The sequence below is a fragment of the Epinephelus fuscoguttatus genome, linkage group LG20 (assembly GCF_011397635.1).
Source record: "Epinephelus fuscoguttatus linkage group LG20, E.fuscoguttatus.final_Chr_v1".
NCBI classification, from domain to species: domain Eukaryota; kingdom Metazoa; phylum Chordata; class Actinopteri; order Perciformes; family Serranidae; genus Epinephelus; species Epinephelus fuscoguttatus.
Genome location: NC_064771.1, coordinates 37,457,592 through 37,477,718, shown reverse-complemented (window position 1 = coordinate 37,477,718; position 20,127 = coordinate 37,457,592). Strand labels below are relative to the sequence as shown.

Below are 20,127 nucleotides of genomic sequence, written 5' to 3'. Positions count from 1 at the left end.
CTTAAAAGGATAGTGCACCCCCGACATAAAAAGTTGTTTGGAAAAACCTCATTTGAGCTCTGTTTTTAGCCTCATTGTAGCCTGTAGCTCTGTGCTTGCGTTGTATTTGCCACACAACTTTTTATGTCAGGGCTTCAGGACACTTGGATCACTACAGACGAGCAGTATGGAGATATTTTGTGGTTTCAATGATGTGTTTTTGGACGTTTGAATCTGGGGCGCCGTCAGCCTCCATTAGGTGGAGTTGTGTTGCTACCTCCTCTCCCCTTGGATCTCTGCAAGTGATGTGAGGACTCTAAAACTTCACCTGAGCCTCCCTCGGCATATGGGTGAGTAGATAATGGCTGAATCTTCATTTCTGGGTGCACTATCCCTTTAAACAGCCTGTGACTGATTTCTACGTGAAGGATTTGTCGTAACTTTCCGGGAAAATCAAAAGGATGTGACATTTCTCTGTTTTTTCTGAGCACCTTGTCACTCTTCAGCTGTACTACAGCGCTAACAGTGTGCAACAGAAGCTAACGTTAGCTAAGAAATTGAGTCTGCTGATGTCAATGAACAACCGGCTACCACTACAACACAGAGTTCACGTAAGCTCTGTTAACATTGCGTACATTTTGCAGTGACGGCTCAGAGATGGACCTTCACTTAAGCCCCATTTCCACCAAATAGTCTGATGGATGGTCCCAACAGAAGCGTTCCTTAGCGTCCCCATGTTTGGTCCCCCCTCTGTTGGGGTACCTAGCACACAGATCTGGTACTAAAAGGTGGAGCTAGAAACCCTGCAGTCTGATTGGTCAGTAGAGGACGCTCACTCTGGTTTTATGTAACCTCTGTTCATACATCAGTAAACTACAACTATAAAATGAAAGAGACAAAAATAACTTCATTCACTGGGCCGACTGCCGGCAACTTTTAAGGTGGAACGTTAACTTGTAATGTTACTCAATGCATGAGTTGATGACGTGAATCCATCAGCACACCTTAAATTTCACTGTGACAACTTTGACCATCACTTTAGTTTTTATATGACACACACTTTTAGTAATGACTTTAAAAATATAGATTCATTTGGAGCGGATTATGTGAAGGTCATATATTCTAATCCTCACTTCCTGTGGGCTACAGCAACACTAAACCCCTGAGCTTGCCTGAGAAGGACTAAATGCACAAAGCTGCTATTTTGAAATATCCCATGGAGAGAGACTCTCACTGCAGCCTGTTCTATTTTGTTGTGAAAATGTGGGCGTGCAGCCTCGTTCTGTGGACGATAAACCAGGTGCAGACTTCCATCTGTGTCACCGCTGATGAGGAAATACAGCGAGTGCTGGACGGAGCAGTGAGTGACAACAACCCCGCCCACATTTAAGAGGACTGTCTGAACAGACCCAGGGTCTAGGTACCATGTCTGAAGGCTTACTGCTGGTTCCAAAGGGTTTGGTGGAGACGGGGCTTTAACGGCCTCAGAGAGAGGTCACTGATGACAATGGTGTTTTGAAAGTTACATGAAGAACCTTTGAAGCTGATAAGGTGAGCAAAACAAGCAGACGGTCAATACAGTTGATATTGATACACCTTACAATCAGGGAGCAAGATGATCCACTATCTAAAGTCATGTTTGTGTCCACCTGAATGTCACCAGCTTCCCTCCAACTGTGTCTGTCTGCTGCTGAGCAGGTAGTGTACTACAGTGGGTTTTACAGCACTGTGACAGCAGTGAGAGTAACCAGAACAGTAAAGTTGTGGGCTGGACAGATGAACAATGAGCTCCTTTCACATGTCACATGCTTTAAAAAGAAGCTTCAGGTTTGTCACTACGACAGTTATAATTTGGTGTCTTCCTGCGTACCGCCATGTAGGGTTTGCAGCCAGCGTCCATGGTTTTGGCCACAGAGTCGACCAGGTAGCCGCTGATGCCAAAGTCGCACATCTTCACCTGGCCCTGAGTGTTGATGAGCACGTTGGAGGGCTTCACATCTGCAGAGACAGAGACAGACAGACAGACAGACAGACAGACAGACGACATGACGAGCAGCACTTTGAGTTGGTGTGCAGCCTCTTCATGGTCTCTTACAGAACAGCAGTCACAGTCTGCGGTCGCTGACACACACCAACTGCTGTTGTCACTTATAATTTTTCTGAATGATGACATGACGTCGTGATGCAACAGGAGACACACAGTGGTCGTGGCCGGGCCACTGAGGTTTACACAGGAAGCATTAACCCTTAAAGGACCATAATTATAACCGTGGCTATAACAGAGTGCAAGTTGAAGCTCCGTGGCTACAAATGATGTGTTCTTAATGTCTGCTTACTGTGTTCAAATAATGCTGCACTGTTTGGATATATGGATGTAATGTTTCTGTTGTTTCAGGCAGTGATTTATCTATATAAACCTGCCTGAGTTGTGTAATCCATGGGCTGAACACCTGATCGCTGCAGGATTATGCAGTTTAAAGGAAATTCAATTCGAGCATGGGTCTTATCTTCGTCAATTTATCCATCATCTCTATCATCACCTTTTCAAAGCTAAGCCTATTTTATAGGCTTCTGCTCGAAAATTGCATATCCATAATGAAATGAATATATCTCTGCAACCACAAGGTCTATTTGAATACTTTGGTGTCATGGTAAAGGGAACCCTTGTGAGATTTGTTAAGATGTGTAAATATCAGTGTGTGTGTTATATGTGAGGAGTAAATGAAGATGGCACACAGCACAAATGAAATATTTTGAGGGTCGCCTAAAAATAAAAAGCAGTTTCAGGATGAGTATCCCTTTGGAATGATGCAGCAGCAGCTCTAAACCTCGATCACATCATAGTACAATATGTGAACATTAACTCTGCAAAGGTTGACTCTGATAAAGTGAAGCAGAACAATATTAGAGAGGTTTTAGTACAGAAAATTCAGGCGAGCTCTCCAAAACTGCTCCATGTTTGCATGTGATTTTCGTCATGTACAATCCTGTATCTTTCATTTTTTGTTTCTGTAAATCCCGACTGATGTTTAGGGTATACACATACAACTGTCTGTTTTGGTTTTTTCCTCTATTTCCCACTCCAAACTGACCAATATGCACCTGCTACATTTGAACCTGAGTTTCTATTCTGAGCTTTGGAGGCCCGTATCTCCGCGACGGCTCGGCTGATTTGAGTGATTGACACCGCGTTTGATTCGTTGGAGCCAATAGAATGACGTTATACCCATGTCGGCTACTGTGAGTGGTCATTTTTGTGCTTCCCCCAGAACCTCCGGCCATCAAGTTTTCTGTCCGGATTCATTTGAATGACGAACAACATGTCGGTAAACAGGAATGAAGCATGATTTAACGGCAGAATGTGCTTTTCATGGCAAAAACAAGGTAAGAGAGATATTACAAATATACAGTACGTTGGTGAAAAGATTTCCGTTGTTGTTGTTGTTCTTTGGCCTGTAGCTCTCTGATGGTTTGAGTGCTTTGGTGCAATGTGTGGAAAGAGTGGAGTCTCAGCTTTCATTTGAGATGAACGGCATGTGTTTTGCATAACGTGTGGTCGAGTTACAACCCGAAATATACCGAGTGGGTCGGGATATCGGTGCTGTATGGAGTTGGATTTGTTGTTGTTTATTTAGTTGTTGTTTGAGCTGTGTTTGGGGCATGTAAAAAGGGTTTTTACAGCCGTGTAGTCCAGGTTCTGCTGTTTAATTTGATGTGCAAAATCACTATGTTCTTCGTGATCAGTGCATTGTTTCACACTGTGTTTGCAAAGTCGCTCCCCCAATTGGAGGACTTTCGGGGTTAGTTTGGATTCACCAAAGTCACACAATAACACTAACTAACTGATGGAGGCAGCAGTAGACCAGCAGCTCCTGTGTTCAGTGAGCTGAAATTACTGTTTTTCTCAATGGAGTCTGGCTTTGACGAGAGCATAGACGGAGAACCGAAGCCAAGTGACGGAAAGGTACAGCTTCAGTTCCCCATCTGTGCTCTCCTCAAAGTCACCAGACTCCATTGAGAAAAACAGTAATTTAATGCTGAACGCAGGAGCTGCTGGTCTACTGCTGCCTCCATCAGTTAGTTAGTTTGTTGGTATTATTGTGTGACTTTGAATCTGAAGTAACCCTTTAAAACACAAGTCACACACTAACACTAACTAACTGATGGAGGCAGCAGCAGACCAGCAGCTCCTGTGTTCAGCATTAAATGACTGTATTTCTCAATGGAGTCTGGCTTTGACAAGAGAATACATTACAACTTCAGTTAGCCATTGAAAATCACTGTGTGCCTGCAGGGTGAAGCAGTGAAAATATTCTAAATATGGCGTCTACTTCAACTGATACTGATTTTTGTAAGTGGCTAAAAAATGTGTTGCTGCTGACCCCGTCCACTGCAGGACATTGCTTAGCGTCTGTGGTGCTTCTCCAAACTGGAGGCATGTTGACCGCAATCTACTGTAGGTAATACACTGACTCTGGATGTATACTGTACCTTATAAAACCCCATCTCAAAAATCTTAACTACTCCTTTAATGGCTTTGTCTTTGGCCACTTGGAGGCAGATCAACCTTTAAACCGGTCGTCAACTGATGAACTTCTGTACTTACACTTAATATTTTGAGTGCGTAAGCGCGCTCACACTGAGAAGTATGGCAAAATGCAGTGCACTATGAGTACCTGGATGGTGCACTCAAAACGGTCAAGAAGTTGAGTGTGGAACTATGGACACTTCTCGCCCTCAATGGTCGCCATCTTGGCTACGAAGCTGAAGGGGAGGGACCACTTTTCAAACTGGAAATGGTGGCTGAGGACTGTGCGACTGTGAACGTTGCTGCATTGTACAAATACATGTGTTTTTTCACTAAGCACCACTATACTGTTGTCGGGTATAAGCCAGCAGTGTGTTTGTTGGGTTCATTTAGCAGTCTGTAATGATTTGGTACCACGAATGATAACGTGAATGCTAATGCTAGTTTGCTAACTAGCTAATTTGCGGTCATCATTTCTGGGGAGAGCACAATGGCCGTGTTTGGTTTGAGACAACACTACCCTGTCAAAATTTGCGCACTACGCCAATAAGTACATAGTGCACATAGTGTACTACATGGAAGTGTGCTAACGGAAGTATGTGATTTGAGACACACCAATAGAGAACGTCTGAAGTCATGTGGAGTTGTGTGTCTGCTTGCCCAGTCCACTTTTCAGTCTCTGTTAGCTCTGATTTGGTCTCCACCAACTGGCAAGAATAAAAATCGCTCAACTCACAAAATACCATGGATACACCAACTGTAAGATTTTGGGCCGATAACCGATTCTGATCTTTTTTTTCTTCCCTTGCTGGTGTTTATTTTGTTTTTGTAGTTATTTATTCCCCTTTTTGTTTGAGGGGAACAAAGAAATATTCACTATAAAAATAACTGACCCTCATGCCGACAAGAAGTCCAGTGTGATTTTTTAATCCACAAAACTTGTTTGGGGTATCAGAGGATAACAGCTAGCCGGAATAACAGCTACACTTGAAGTGCATGGAACCCACATTTTGAAAATGTAATAAAACTCTGCTAATGCATTTCAAAAACATCAGAAGGGCTCGTCCTTCATAATCCAAGTGCCCTGAAGCGCGCGAGACTAGCTGATGGCTAGTGGTGGTGCTAGTTCTCGAGTCTCGTGTGAGTTGCCATGTAAACACAGCACTCCTGCAGGGCAGGCTGACTGACCACGGTGAGAAATGATGCTATAAAAGTGGAGTAAATTATGTCTTTTCAAGTTAGTGTTGCATGCCGTGGCTTCAGGGCACTTGGATTACGACGGATGAGCCGTTCTGAAATTTTTGAAATGCATTAGCAGAGTTTTATTACATTTTCAAAATGTGGGTTCTGTGCACTTCAAGTGTAGCTGTTATCCTCTGATACCCCGAACGAGTTTTGTGGATTAAAAAAATCACACTGTCTTACTACAGTCAGTAAGTACTGTCTGTGTTTTCATTCTAAAGTGGACATTTGCTTTAAAGGTTGTTTCATAAATGTGTATTATTGAATTTGTGCTCATATAAAAAAAACGTAAAACTGTTAATTTATTTCTTTATATAGTAGATTTGTGTTTCCCTGGAACAAAAGAAGAATAAACAACAACAAAAACAAATGAAACACAAATATAAAAATATCGGTATCGGCAAAATTGTTATTGTGAACCACTGGTATCAGCATCTGTCCAGAATTATAAAATGATGCATCCATAGTTCACATGGAAAGTTGATTTGTACTTTATTTTTTTGTTTAACAATGCCATATATTATTTCATTGTTTATTCTTCTGAACTAGTTTATTTGCATTTTGTTGTATTGATTATTGATTTATATGATCATTATAACATGCACAGCACATATTTTTATCTACTTTTTTGTTGTTAGTCAGGTTGTTAATTTGCATTTTGGTAATTAATGTGCCCACATGTGCTGGGGTCGCCACTGCTGAAAGGTCAGACGAAAAATAGATTTAAATTTGTATTTGACTTTAACAGACTAACACACGCTAAACAGCGGGATGGTCCTTTAATGAGACGCAGATGGAGTGATGGTAAAGACGGCGTCTCGGTGCAGCTGAGTGATGATGACGCAGCACAGACGTGGATATTGACACTGTCTTGTCTCTGAGGTTTAATGGGTTCCCACTCAGGCTCTTACCTCTGTGTATGACTTGCAGATTACTGTGCAGATGCTCCAAAGCTTTTACTATCTGTAATAACAAAGCCCATTAATAAGCAGATGAGAGGGAGGCAGGAGGTCAATCACAATTCAGCTTTTTAAATCGTTGGCGTGATGCTGTTCGAAGTGAAGGAACCCACTGAGACGGCGATCTTTCCCAGGATGTCCTCGGGGATGGTCATGCCCTTCTCGATCACCTGCTTGTAGAACTTGTCGAGGGACGTGTCCATCAGCTCCATGCAGATCCAGACGTCGCCCTGGCAACAGACAGGCACATTTGGAAAGAGATCAGGAAAGAAATGGCAACAAAGCAGCAGGACGCGCTCCAGACGGGAAGCGACAGATTTTCCAGTGTTTACAGTCATGGCGAGGAAATCCTGAACATCCACTCGCTGCTGCAGGAAGTCGTCTGCATCCGAAAGTCTTCATCGACGCACGCTGCTGGTTTTAGTGTTGCTGAACGTCAACACGGAGATTTTGACTATAACTCAACTGAGTCACTGTCAGATACTGGATGATGTCGGCTTATCACAGATGTGTTAAATCAGAGTGTCACACACTTTAATTTGATGATTTTTAGACTTTTTAGAGACAAATTTCAGCCGAATTTAAGACTGACTTTTGGACAAATCATGTTTTTCTTATCTAAACATTACAGGGAAGTATAAAGGTAAGTAGTATATATGTAGTCCCATGCAGAGGCAGGGTTTATGTAGGAATATGGTTATTAGATTGAGTTATATTTTGCCAAAAGGAAAGTGGGAAGTTAAAAGATTTGTAACACCAGAGATGAGATGGGACCTTTCACACAGAACTGCTTCACTCATTGTGACAAAAAAAAGGAAATAAAGAAAATTAATTTAGATAAATTCAAATTTCAGACAATTTAATGACTGTTGAGGCCTAATATTTGAATTTTTGCATTTTCAAGCACCTGCAGACGCCCTGTAATATCCGCATAACCACTGGCAGGTATGAAAAATAATCTGCAGTGCAGTAAAAATAAAAACATAAACTTACATTAAACAAAGTGGGAAAATGTCAGTAAAACATACACAAAAAAATGCATCACTAAATAATCTACAAGCTGCATTTATACATTAATTGAACTCTCAATTTTCTCAATAAAATATTATATTTATTGTTTTATTTATAATTATTATTTATGATTTCATTTCCACTAAGATTTATTGTTCTAACTTTACTGTTGCTGCCATCTGATGATAAAGTTAACGGTTCAACCGGACAATTTATCTCCTCAACAACCCTCAATATAAGCCATGTGTTTTGGAGCCTCTCATAGTGACGCCACTCGTCTGTCTCACAGGTCGGCCGGTCATGATAACTACTTTTGTTGGATGATATATTGCCCCAGGAATATTTGTCGAATAATGATATTACTGTAATTTTGAGACCATTTTATGCCACCTATAATTATAATATAATAGCATTATAATGCAAGAACTTCCTTTCAAAGAGCAGTGAACTTTCTTTAGAATATTCACTGGAATAAAAATATGAGAAAAATATTTAACACATTTTTAAAAAGAAAAGTAATTAACACCTGCTAATATATAAGAGACAATATAATTAAAATGACAATACTTTAGTAGGAGTAGCCCAACCAAGTGATGCCTCTTGTGACTAATAACAAGCTTGGTGAACCGTAATCCCAACGGTGTGCTGCAGTCAGCTGCCGGGGATGGACGGCCTGAGAGCGGGACAGTTTGCTGGTGGATTTATGTAGTGAAGGATGAAGTTGTTGGAGGGGTGTGTCATATCATCTTGTTATATCCCAGTATATTTTTCAACATAATGTGAAAAATGATACCAGGGTTTTCCCTGGGTTTTTTGGAGACAGAGGAGGCAAAGGCCTGTGGCGGGGGGCATCTTGACAGCCGTACTTTTAGATACGCTCCTCTATTAAATATGAAAGAGGCCCCCGTATGCTTGAGCTTTACACTGCTGACTTGTATCATCAGAACAGACATGTCCTGTGATTTTCAGCCTTCTATGATCATATTAACCCTTTACAGCAGGCACATCCTGACAGCTGAGAATATTACTGTCAGGTATTGTCCCCCCTCACAGGACATGTCTGTTCTGATGATATAAGTCAGCGGTCCTGAAATGTGTCTGCCAGACGACAAAACAAGCGCGTCATACCGAATGTGCACCGCTACGGCGCCGCTTTGGGTTGTGAGCGCGCATGATGTGCATCTACATTGAAAGTAATGGGTTTGTGCGTGCATCTGAACGCCCCCCATGCACACACACATTTTGTTACAATTCTATGTTCTTAAATTAATGATATGTTTATGTATTTTTTTTACTAATTTGTCATATTGTAAAGAACATCGTTATCGCCAAAATACCCTGAAATATTGTGATATTATTTTGGGGCCATATCGCCTTAATGTGTTCATCTATATTGTGATTTTTGCTATCACATTTATATAATTTCTAAAAATCAGTATCAGTATCAGCCACAAAAATCCAGTATCCAACAGTACCATTGGACGCTGTCTGACATTTTTTTTTATTAATGCAGCAACAAAACAGAGTTTCAGTTTGCTGTCAAAACAATTTTGATTTTCTAACTTTTAGAAATCGCAATATTTTTCCTACAAAACTAATTTTTTCTGTAAACAAAAGCAGCCACACGACTCGTCTAAATAAAAACTTTAAAATTCTTAAATAAAGATCCAAATCATAACCAATCAGCAAAAAGACTGTGAATGTGAGCCGACGTTCAAGGCTAACTTCAGCTGTATTATAAACATATTGTGTTTTCCTGCACCGCTCAGACATTCAGGCTGTAATTACACTACAGACACACATGTGCAGGTGTGTAAACATCTGTACAACATGTTACCTCTCTGAACAGCGCTCCGTAGAAAGTGACTGTGTAGAAACAGTCCACCGTCCTCATGGAGATGTCCAGGTCCATCAGCAGCCTCTTCTGCTCCTGAGTGTTCACTGTGGCCCGAATCCGCTGATGATGGAGGACGACAAGAGACGACACACAACCCTTACTCATGTTTATGTCTTCATGTCTTTATGCCTTTCTGTTTAAGTGAACAAACACTGCACAGCTTTCAAGATGTTCTTCTTGTGACTTGACTTTCTTTTGAAGAGACGGAGGAGGCTGTTAGTTCTTGCTGGTTAACGTGAAAACGACCTTGAAGATTCTTTCATTCACAAACAAAACACACTCAGTTTAAAAGCATGAGAGAGTTCTGTGAATGCAGAAGTCGACCGTCCTCTGGTGGTGACTCACCTTCACAGCCATAATCAGGTCACTGGGCACGTGCCTCATCTTCTCCACCACGCCGTACGCTCCTCGGCCGAGCTCGCAGATCTGCTCCAGGTCATCTGCCTTCACCTCGAAGTTCTGCTCAGACAGATGGACAGATGAGAGAGGACACAAGCGCCATCAACAATCATTGCAGCTGTGCTAACACAACCTAGAGGAGGACAACAGAACTTTCCAACCTGGACCCAATATTTTCGTGTTCAAGTAACTCGTGGGAACGAGAACTTGTTCTGGTCTGTTTTGTCTCCCAGTCTCACTAAAGGAGAGGTCTCGTTCTGAAATTGAGGACTTTTTCCCAATGTCTAAATCAGCTAAATGTTCAGCCATGACACTGAAAATCTTTTAGGTAACACTGAGATACACTTCCTGTACTCCAACACCTCAAAGTATTACCACCACTCTCACTCATGTTTCCACTGTTTTCTGCTTCCAACAAGTCACCCCTCCTGAGATTTCAGAACTAACCTTCTCCTTTACCGAGACTTGAGTCCCTGTCCCACTGCACAATAAAACCGGCTAACATTTGACTTTTGTATTTAATAGGAAAAGATACAACTGGAAAAACAATACTGGACACAAAAGAGAAAGGAACAAAAGGCACGGGAAGGTGGGTGCTGTGGGTGCCACAGAACACACTACTGATAACGGTTAGAACAACACAGTCTGTAAATGGTTCAGAATTTCACCATAACTTATCAACCATCTGAACTAAGGCTGGAAATGAGCAGTAACAAAATGCTGATAAAATCTACAAGTAGCTGCTCGATATGTTTCATTCACCAGCCTAAACACCAACGATAATCTACTGAATCTACATGAAATCACAGCTGCAGTTCTCTGTCATTGTTGTCTTTATAGATATGTCCTTTTGTTGTCTTATCTTACTATATAATGAGGAAAACTGTGTGTGTGTGTGTGTGTGTGTGTTCCACGTTTTTCTCCTCACCGACATGGTCAATCCACGTGAAATTTGGCACAGTGGTAGAGGGTCATGGGAGGATGCCAATGAAGCAATATTACATCAATTGGCCAAAGGGGGGCGCTATAGCAACCCACTGAAATGTCAAACTTTGAATGGGCATATCTCATGCCCCGTATGTGGTAGAGACATGAAACTTTGCACAGAGATGCCTCTCCTCATGAGGAACACATTTGCCTCAAGAACCCATAACTTCCGCTTATATAGATTTTCCGCCATTTTGAATTTGTTGAAAAACACTTCAAATGGATCTCTTCCTAGGAAGTTTGAGCGATCTGCATGAAACTGGGTGAACATAATCTAGGGAGCAATATCTAAAGTTCCCTCTTGGCAAAAGTTGGAAAACTTCCTAAAACTGAGCTTCTATAAGGCAATGAATATTGCGGAGGGCGTGGCTCATCACATAAAGGTGTAGAACATCTCAAGGGTTTCACCCATCACCATGCAACTTTGTAGGCATATGACCACACATAATCTGAGGGGACCCCTCCATTATTGAGCCCATCAAACAAAATGGGGGCGCTAGAGAGCTCATTTCTTATCTAGGCCTAACCGCCATATGGATTTTTACTAAACTTGGTAGATATGTAGAACAGGACGCCTCAAGGTGACTGGAGAAATTTAACTCTAATTGGCAACTGGGTGGCGCTATAACAACAGAAAAATGCTTCAAAATGGCTAAAATGCGACCGATCGCTGTGGCTCCCCCTGTGGACCAATGCTGGTGTTGTTTCTAATGTTTGGTATGACTAAGTCATGGTATGGTATGCTGTACATAATGGGTATGGACTAGTTTGAAATATATATATATATTTTCACCTAATTAATATTCCTATTATCACTATACTGGTAGTCATCAGTTACTTGAATGCGCTGTCATCCATCATCGTGGCTTCTGACAGTTAATGTGTCGTATCGTCCACTGAGCAGAGGACTGCGGGTCAGAACAGCCCAAAAAGCATGCTGGCTTACAGACTGCAAAATCACACTGGATGTAGTAGAACATCCTGGTAGTTTTGGCACACTGCATTTGACGTACTCCGTATTGGGACATACTAAATCTTTTTCTGGCGCACTAAATAGTGTGGTCATACGTGCTCATTTACACTGTGCAGAAATATGTTTCCATGCACATGAGCAAAATGACCAGTAAAAGTTTCCTTTGCATAATGTTGTCAGACACTCACAGTGACAATCTGAGCCTGTCAGTGGCAAATTAAACACTTTTGACGGTGCGCCCCGAGTGGTGACGCTGCAGCCCGATGCTCTCGCTCAATACTGGACCAGTTTCAATGACTGTTGTTCCCACGAGTCCCTCAGACACAGGATCATGGGAAAATAGAGTCCAGGTTAAAAAAGCACCGGAGTTCCCCCTTTAACACAGGAAGAGAGATTAGAGAGTAGAACCAGGTGCTGGTATCTCTCCTCTCTGTTTTAAGAAGCTTTGAAGTCTGAATAAGCGTCTCCTCCTCAGAGCTGCGTCTCCTCCTCAGAGCTGCGTCTCCTCCTCAGAGCTGCACGATGCTAAACTTCATTTCTTTGACATTAGTGAAGCAAACACAAGAAATCATTCACTTTGACTTGGGGCCAACTCGAGCACAGAAAAAGCAGGCATCTCTGCCAATGGAAAATTCCACTTATTTCATGAGTTCAAAATAAATATTTTTACTGCCTGATGGGCAATAAAAGGCATTCCAGTCTCGCCACAATCAGAAGTGTTCAATTCGGCCGTAATGTTCACCGGGCCGTTCTTTATAGCTAACAGAGCCTGTACTGAGCAGCCAACCTCTGTGGACCTTACTCACCCAAAAATACACTGGGAGAAGGAAAGAGAGTAAACAGAGAGGAGTTACGTAAGAGTCCGAGGTAGGAGAGAAAAAATCATAATGAATGGGATCAGGAAGGAGGCGAAGATCAAAGTCAATATGATCCCAAAAAATAAAATTACCTTCTCTCCGATGGTTACACAAGCCTTTGAATCCAAATCTCTTGGGGGTCTGAAACACACACACACATTTAATTACTTACATAAGCTGGGGAGCAGTGTCTTCTGGGAAAAAAAACCTAACAAAATAAAATACAAAAAAACCAACACTTATTTATACAAATAATGAAATCATTTAATTAGATGTATTTGAACTTTTCACTTTTTAATCGTTGAAACACAAACAAATAAAAAAATTAAAAAATAAAACTTAAAAACAAATAAAACATTTTCTAAAGTAAATAAATTATAAAATCTAAATAAGATTAAAACATATTTTACAGATTTGGGCAACCTTAAATAGATAACTTAAATTGTATGAAATCATCACGAAAACACATAAAAATAAATAAATAAATATTCATTAATATAAATAAGGAAAACATTTAATTAGATATATTTGAACTTTTTATGTTTTTTTTGTTGAAAACACAAACAAAAAAAATAACAAAAACAAATAAAGTAAAACATTTTCTAAAATAAATAAATTATAAAAATTAAATAAGATCAAAGAATACCTTTTTACAAAATTTTGCACCTTAATATACATCACTTCAATTATATTAAATCGTCTGACACGATTAAGTTTACATCATCAACATTCTCACTGTTTTTTTTTAATTTTTTAATTTTTCTTATTTCAATTTTTTCTTTTTATATATATATATATTTTAATTCTCCTCCTTTCCTCTTTTTCATTTCATTTTATACCATCAATTATAACTGTTATTATACTTTGTATGTGTGTGTAGAGGGTTGTATGTCCTGTACAATATCACTGTAAAACAATATATACAGTCTAATAAAAAAAAGTATTAATCCAAAATATTTGGATTATTAAAATGACAAAATTAAAAATGAATAAATAAAAAAATGAAATAAATAAAATGAAAAAAAAAAAGAAATTAAATAAGATAAAATCAAATCAAAAATAAAATAAAATAAATCATGCGCTCTTGTGTATGTATTATGAGAATTATAACCACCATTCAAATATTTTACGACAATGTTCAGAATGGACATTAAAAAAGTAGTTCAAGTTAAAACAAGTGTCGTTATTTATGCATTATTTATATTTCATGTTGTTTCTGTGAAGAATAAAAAATACTTAAAAAGAAAAAAGGAACTGAAATTTAAAAATAAATAAAATGAAAATGTAATTAAAAATAAATATTAAAAAAATATGATTGTAATAAAGGCGTAGATTTACACAGTGTCTGACACTGATGTTTCATATGAAGTTGGCCTGAAACCAAAACGCCTCTGCTGCTGCTGCAGTTTCTCAATGAAGATGATTCACTTTAAGACGAACTGAACATTTAGTTTCTCTGCAGCTCAGAAACATTTTGGGTTCTGCTGCTCCACAAACAGTCTGAGTTTCACGTTAACAAGGAGACCGCGCTCATGGAGGAGGAACGACGTGCACAAATAACTGAAACTGCAAATGTCAGGGGAGCGATGTGACGAAATTAACACACATAACACATGAGACATGCTGATGTCCTCGTTATAAGAAATGTGGGAGAAATGATGACATGAGCATCATTTAACTTTTGTCTCCTGCTGACTGCTGTTTGTCAGATTTTCATTTCAGACGTTCAGCATTCTTCTGAAGCAACAAACAGGAGGATGAATTAAAGACCTTGGATGTGACTGTAAACACAGTGAGGAGACTTACACTGCGGCGGGAGGAGGCTGCTCAAACACCTCCTTGGGGAGCTTGAGCAACGGCTTCCTCTTACCTGAAACACACAAAACACACAACGTGATTAGAAACCCTCGACAGACATTTGTGTCAGACCATATGCGAGCCATTTGACTGATAGAGTATTTAATTCACACATTCCTGTGTCCAAAGACAGTCCAACTCATTTTCCACAAAACTTTGGTTTAATCGCTACTTGTGTGAACAGCAGTTAGCAAGTTACTGATTCATTCAACTCATCAATTAATTTAGAAAATGTGAGAAAACAGTGAAAAATGCTCGTCATAAGTTTCCAGAGCTGACGAGATGTCTTCAAACCAACTGTCCAAAACTCAAAGACCAGTGTTGGGGAAGCTGGATGAAGCTGAACTACAGCAAAGCTACCTGCAGGATGACATCTAGTTTGGTTCACTTAACCCACTGGTTCCCAACATGGGGTCCTGACCCCCACTAGGGGTCACCAAAGCTTGACGGGGGATCGTGAAGCCTTTTTGATTTTAAAGGGTTTGAGAAAACTTCTTGAAAATATTTAAAGTGAGCCTTTGTCTCAGCTTGTTTATTTATTTCTGTTGAGAAGACTAAATTAAATTGTTATTTTTTAAGTTTAGATTATTATTCAGGATATAAACCTAAAATACGTCTCAAAGGTTTGGGGCACGGTGAACACATGACCACAGGTTACATTCAATCTCTGCTCAGCAGCCTCGTCCGTATTTAGAGTTTAAACAGTTAAACAAAGAGGTGACAGAAGAATGGCCGACAGTCAGGGGGAAGAAAACACTAAGAAGATTATTAAGAGGAAGATTTATCACCAACATTTTATTGAACTTTTTTTCTAACATAGTGTCAGCGAGAGTTAATAAATCAAATATATGTACTTACACAAGAGGAAAAAAACCTCACAATAAGTAAATAAAATAATAATATAGAAATGCATAAATAACAATACATAAGTAATTCTTAAAAAAAAAAAAAGTCCTAGATAAATATGCACTATTAGATTATCTCGCAGCAAAAAAACCTTGAATTTGCAGCCAATTTTGTCAAAAATTGCGGCTTTCTTTTTTTTTTTGGAACATATTTTTTGGGGGGCATTTTGCCTTTAATGGGCAGGACAGGTAAGCATGAAAGGGGGAGAGAGAGAGAGAGGGGATGACATGCAGCAAAGGACTCAAACCCGGACTGCTGCGGCAACAGCCTTGTACATGGGGTGCCTGCTCTATCCACCATGCCACCGACGCCCCAAAATTGTGGCATTTTTATGTGATTTTTTTGCGGGACATTGCGGCTAATGACAAAAGGAGAAAAAAAAAGTGTTTTGTTTTGTTTTGTTTTTTTAAATGACTACCTCCAAAAAAATAAGTCATGTAATCACTTGCTATAATAATCATACTGAATATTACAAAAATAGCTGCAAATGTTTTTTATAGTTCTCTTCTTTAGTTTTATGTAATTAGTTTCAAAACATGGACTCCAATAACGTTGCAAAAATCCTGAGTGAATATTGTCGCTCTCAAACCAATGTGACTGTACAACAACCTGTCAGCTACACCTTCTGTAAACATAACATTTAATACATTCAACACATATTGTCTGCATTTACACAGTGCACATTCTTATGTCTCTCCATACTGCAATGCCATTAGCACATTAGCACACGTTTCACATGACGTCACATGCGCGACGACTTCTGGTCGGCCGGAAAATGCGGAAAAATCGCAGGACTTTTAAAAAAACTGCAAGCCCCAGCAAATACTGCAGACTTTTGTTGAATTTACGTTAATTATCGGGATCGCAATATTGCGATTTTCTGGAGGGACTGACTTATGTTGCTTCCTGTCTCGGCCAGGACACAATTGAAAAAGAGATTTTTAATCTCAAGAGGTTTTTCTGGTTAAATAAAGGTAAATAAAAAATAAATAAAATAATCTGGATCATCGAGACAAACCGAATCATCTTATCAGGTGATCTGATTCCACTTGAATCCCATATTAAATCAACAAATCTGAACGATTTTAAAAAACAAAAGCTGTGCAACATTTAATACTGAAGTGCTGAAATATTAGGACTGACATTTAAAGAATTAGGCCTCCGACTGATAACTGTCTCCCTTTTAGACGATCATCGATTTGTCAGTAAAATGTCACAAAACTGTAAAAACTGCTCATCACAATTTCTCAGATCCAAAGTGACATTTTTAAAATACCTTTTTTTTGTCTGACCAAAACTCAAAACACAAACACATTTTCTCTCATAAAAGTCGAAATACAATGCAAATTTCTGCAGGATGATTTTCTGTGTAACGCAGCAGCATCTCATTTGTGCAGATATGTGGCAGACTGATGAGACTCCAGAGAGGATGGTCTCACTGGCAGCCCAGCATACCACAAGATGAAAGCATACTTAACTTCTTAACATAGCTCAGGATGAGAGATCAGTTGATCACAGTGGTCAACCTTTAACTCTCCTCTTTCCCTTCGGCTGCAGCAGAGTGTGCAGCACTTAAACCTCATCACTAAAACTTCACACCAGTTTCCAGACGAGCAGCTAAATCTGAGACGAACGCAAATCCATTTAAGGAAAACGTCAATCAAACCTTGAGAATATTTTGAGTGATTCAGAGCTGCTTTTTTTTTTCTACGAGGCAGATTTGTGCTGAATAACTGGCTACATGCATCTACATCTGATGACTCCCTGCTTCTGTCCGGAGCTTGCAGCAGCCATCCGGCACTTAAAAAACTCCCACTGATGTAAAATGAGTCAAACTTCCTGCAGCCATCACTCCAAACAAAGACCGACACTTCTTATGTATCACGTCCAGGCTACGAGTCCTGAATTTCCTGTTGATATAGCAACTGCAGCAGCGACCGAGGCTCCATCTCATCTTTAGACACTTACGGTTGGATGCAGTAAGTGACTCCAGATCCTAAATGAATGGAACAGGCGTTGAGAGCAAGAAGAAGAAGAAGAAGAAAAAGAAGAAGAAGAGGAGGAGGTCTGGCGGCTCAGGTGTGCTCGCTCCATCTGGAGGTGCTGCACTGTCGGTTTAATGGCTGGGTGCCTTGTTAATGGGGCGTCACAGGTTGAGGGTGTGTGTGTGTGTGTGTGTGTGTGTGTGTGTGTCTACAGACAGCATCTGGCTCAAACCTCCTCAGACTGGGTTGAACTGCTACCAGCCTGTCAGCTGCAGTAAACGTGCACGCAGCTCTGTTCTGACAAAGCTAACTCCAGGAGGACAGGCAGCCATGTTGCCTCTGATGCACAACAACTTGTGCTTTTTCTTTGAGTGTGTGTGTGTGTGTGTGTGTGTGAGACGCTCCGAGCAGCTGACGCACAAAGTTTAAGGTAATAGTTAAGGTCACCACACCGTGCGCCGCCCTGTGATGTCACATGGTGCTAATTAAAAAAAGAAAGTAAAGGTGTGTCTTCTTTAAAAGACATGGAGCCGCTCCAGAACAATAACTGGAATTTCTCACATTGCTGTCTTGTGAGAAAATACAAACACATGTAGCTGTGGACAGATCTGTCAGTCAAACAACTGTCCTGAAGGCATATCACACACACACACACACACACACACACACACACACACACACACCCACAGTGCAGTGCGTCCAGTGTGTACTGGTTTGTTCAAACAGTGCAGGGTGTGACAGCGCTGTGCTATGCGGCCCTCCACTGGTGGCCTCTTGCTGCCTGCCTCCTGGTCTCCACTTTCCAAAGCAGCTTTGTTGCACTAAAATGTCAGTTTGAGCCCCTCCTACATGCATTTACACAGACAACAATAGTAACTGGAAACCAGCTCTGTGCTAACACACACACTGGAAACCAGGAAACACCCAGAGACAGAGAGACAGAGAGCACCTGCACAGTCCTCTCAGTGAGTTACAGACAGTTTTTATGTGCATGTTAATCTGCACCAACACACTGCACACACTGATAGAAACTAATGCTGATTGGCTGCTGATCTTTAAGGGAAGTCTTGACATATCTGCAACAAGCTACTTTCTGCTATGTCTCGTTCTCATTCACAAATCTACTTCCAAAATCTAAACCAAACTGCAACAAATCCAAGCGGCTCATTTAGATCAGACTGTCTGCAGCCTGGCGACTTTCACTTTCACATCAGTGTTGCACAAGCAGAGTCCAATGTTCACTGTGGCCTCACAGCTGATGGGAGACAGACACAAGTGCTGAAGCACATAACCAAGGATATTAATATAAAGGAAGTTCAGTATTTGTAGGAACCAGGCGACCACACACAGCTGCCAGCCTGCTGCTGAAAACAGCTCCCGACTGACCAGAGAAGTCACAAAAAAAATTCCTGATGTCTCAGTGACTGAGGGTGCTGTCAGACCGAGAGTCGTGTTAAAGTCAAGTTCAACTTAACTGTCATTTCCACATACAGAGTACATGGGAACAAAATTATGCTTTCTTCCAACACCAAGGTGCCGTCATACACATGCAAATATCACACATATATACATACATGTGTGCATATATACATATACAGATAAATAAAAGCACACGTGTTGAATGTAAGGGCAGTTCCAGCAGAGCCCTGGTGTTGCTTTGTTCTCTTGAGCTTATTTCAGGCATCTAACCAAAAACCGAGACGAGAGAACCAGGAGTGCTAAAATGCTAACTTATAGAGTCCGCCAGGAAAGAGCTGGTTCCCTTGTCCTGAACATTTGCGTGGGTGGTAGCGTAAGCTTCTTTCAGGCCTAGCTTTGTGCGTAAGCATGCTTATAAAGGAGGCCCAAGATTAGGGCTGCAACGATTAGTCAACTAATCGATGACTAATCGACTAGTAAAATAATCGGTGACAATTTTAGTAGTCGACTAATTGGTTTGAGTCATTTTTCATAGAAAAGTACTATAAAAGTACCCAAAATACTCTTACTGCAGCTTCTTACGTTCAGATATTGGCAGCTTTACACACTCTCCCATGACGGTGAACTAAAACCCTTTGGCGTGAGCACGAAACAAGACATTAGATGACATAATTTTGGGCTCTGGGAGAGACAGACCAACATTTTTCAACATATTAACACATTTTTCGATAAAATGATTAGTCGACTAATCGAAGAGTCGACAATGAAAATAATCCTTAGTTGCAGCCCTAACCCCAGATGAGATAAGTAATACCTCCTTCTTTTATAAAAAACATTTATATTTAATTCAGATTTTGATATTAGCTCCTGATGATCCGCCTCAAACACTAAGTGGAATCATGAGTTTTTGTGAGCAAGGAAACATATTAATATGTAGCCTACAGTATATCAACATGTTTCTCCTCCATTGTTGTTGCTATTTGCCCCACCCCTATTTGTCCCACCCCTCCTCCACCGTGATTGGACGGCTGGGTAAAAAGTGAAATTGACTAGCGCAAGTCACATCGGAGAACTCGCAGCAACTCACACCTCTTGTTGCCCTGTCTCGGCCAAGAAGTTGCAAATGAA

The 20,127-nt window shown here is 40.5% G+C and overlaps 1 protein-coding gene across 1 annotated transcript in view; it reads right to left on the bottom strand.

The window, feature by feature from the left end:
* map2k6 (mitogen-activated protein kinase kinase 6) overlaps window positions 1-20,127 on the bottom strand; it is a 45,738-nt gene that overhangs the window by 9,876 nt on the left and 15,735 nt on the right. The window contains exons 2-8 of the mRNA XM_049563383.1: window positions 14,639-14,702; window positions 12,925-12,973; window positions 9,962-10,075; window positions 9,557-9,676; window positions 6,822-6,938; window positions 6,661-6,712; window positions 1,850-1,977 (exon numbers count right to left, since the gene is read on the bottom strand). Of these exons, the coding sequence (XP_049419340.1) occupies window positions 1,850-1,977; window positions 6,661-6,712; window positions 6,822-6,938; window positions 9,557-9,676; window positions 9,962-10,075; window positions 12,925-12,973; window positions 14,639-14,702 (644 nt within the window). The remainder of the gene's footprint in view (window positions 1-1,849; window positions 1,978-6,660; window positions 6,713-6,821; window positions 6,939-9,556; window positions 9,677-9,961; window positions 10,076-12,924; window positions 12,974-14,638; window positions 14,703-20,127) is intronic.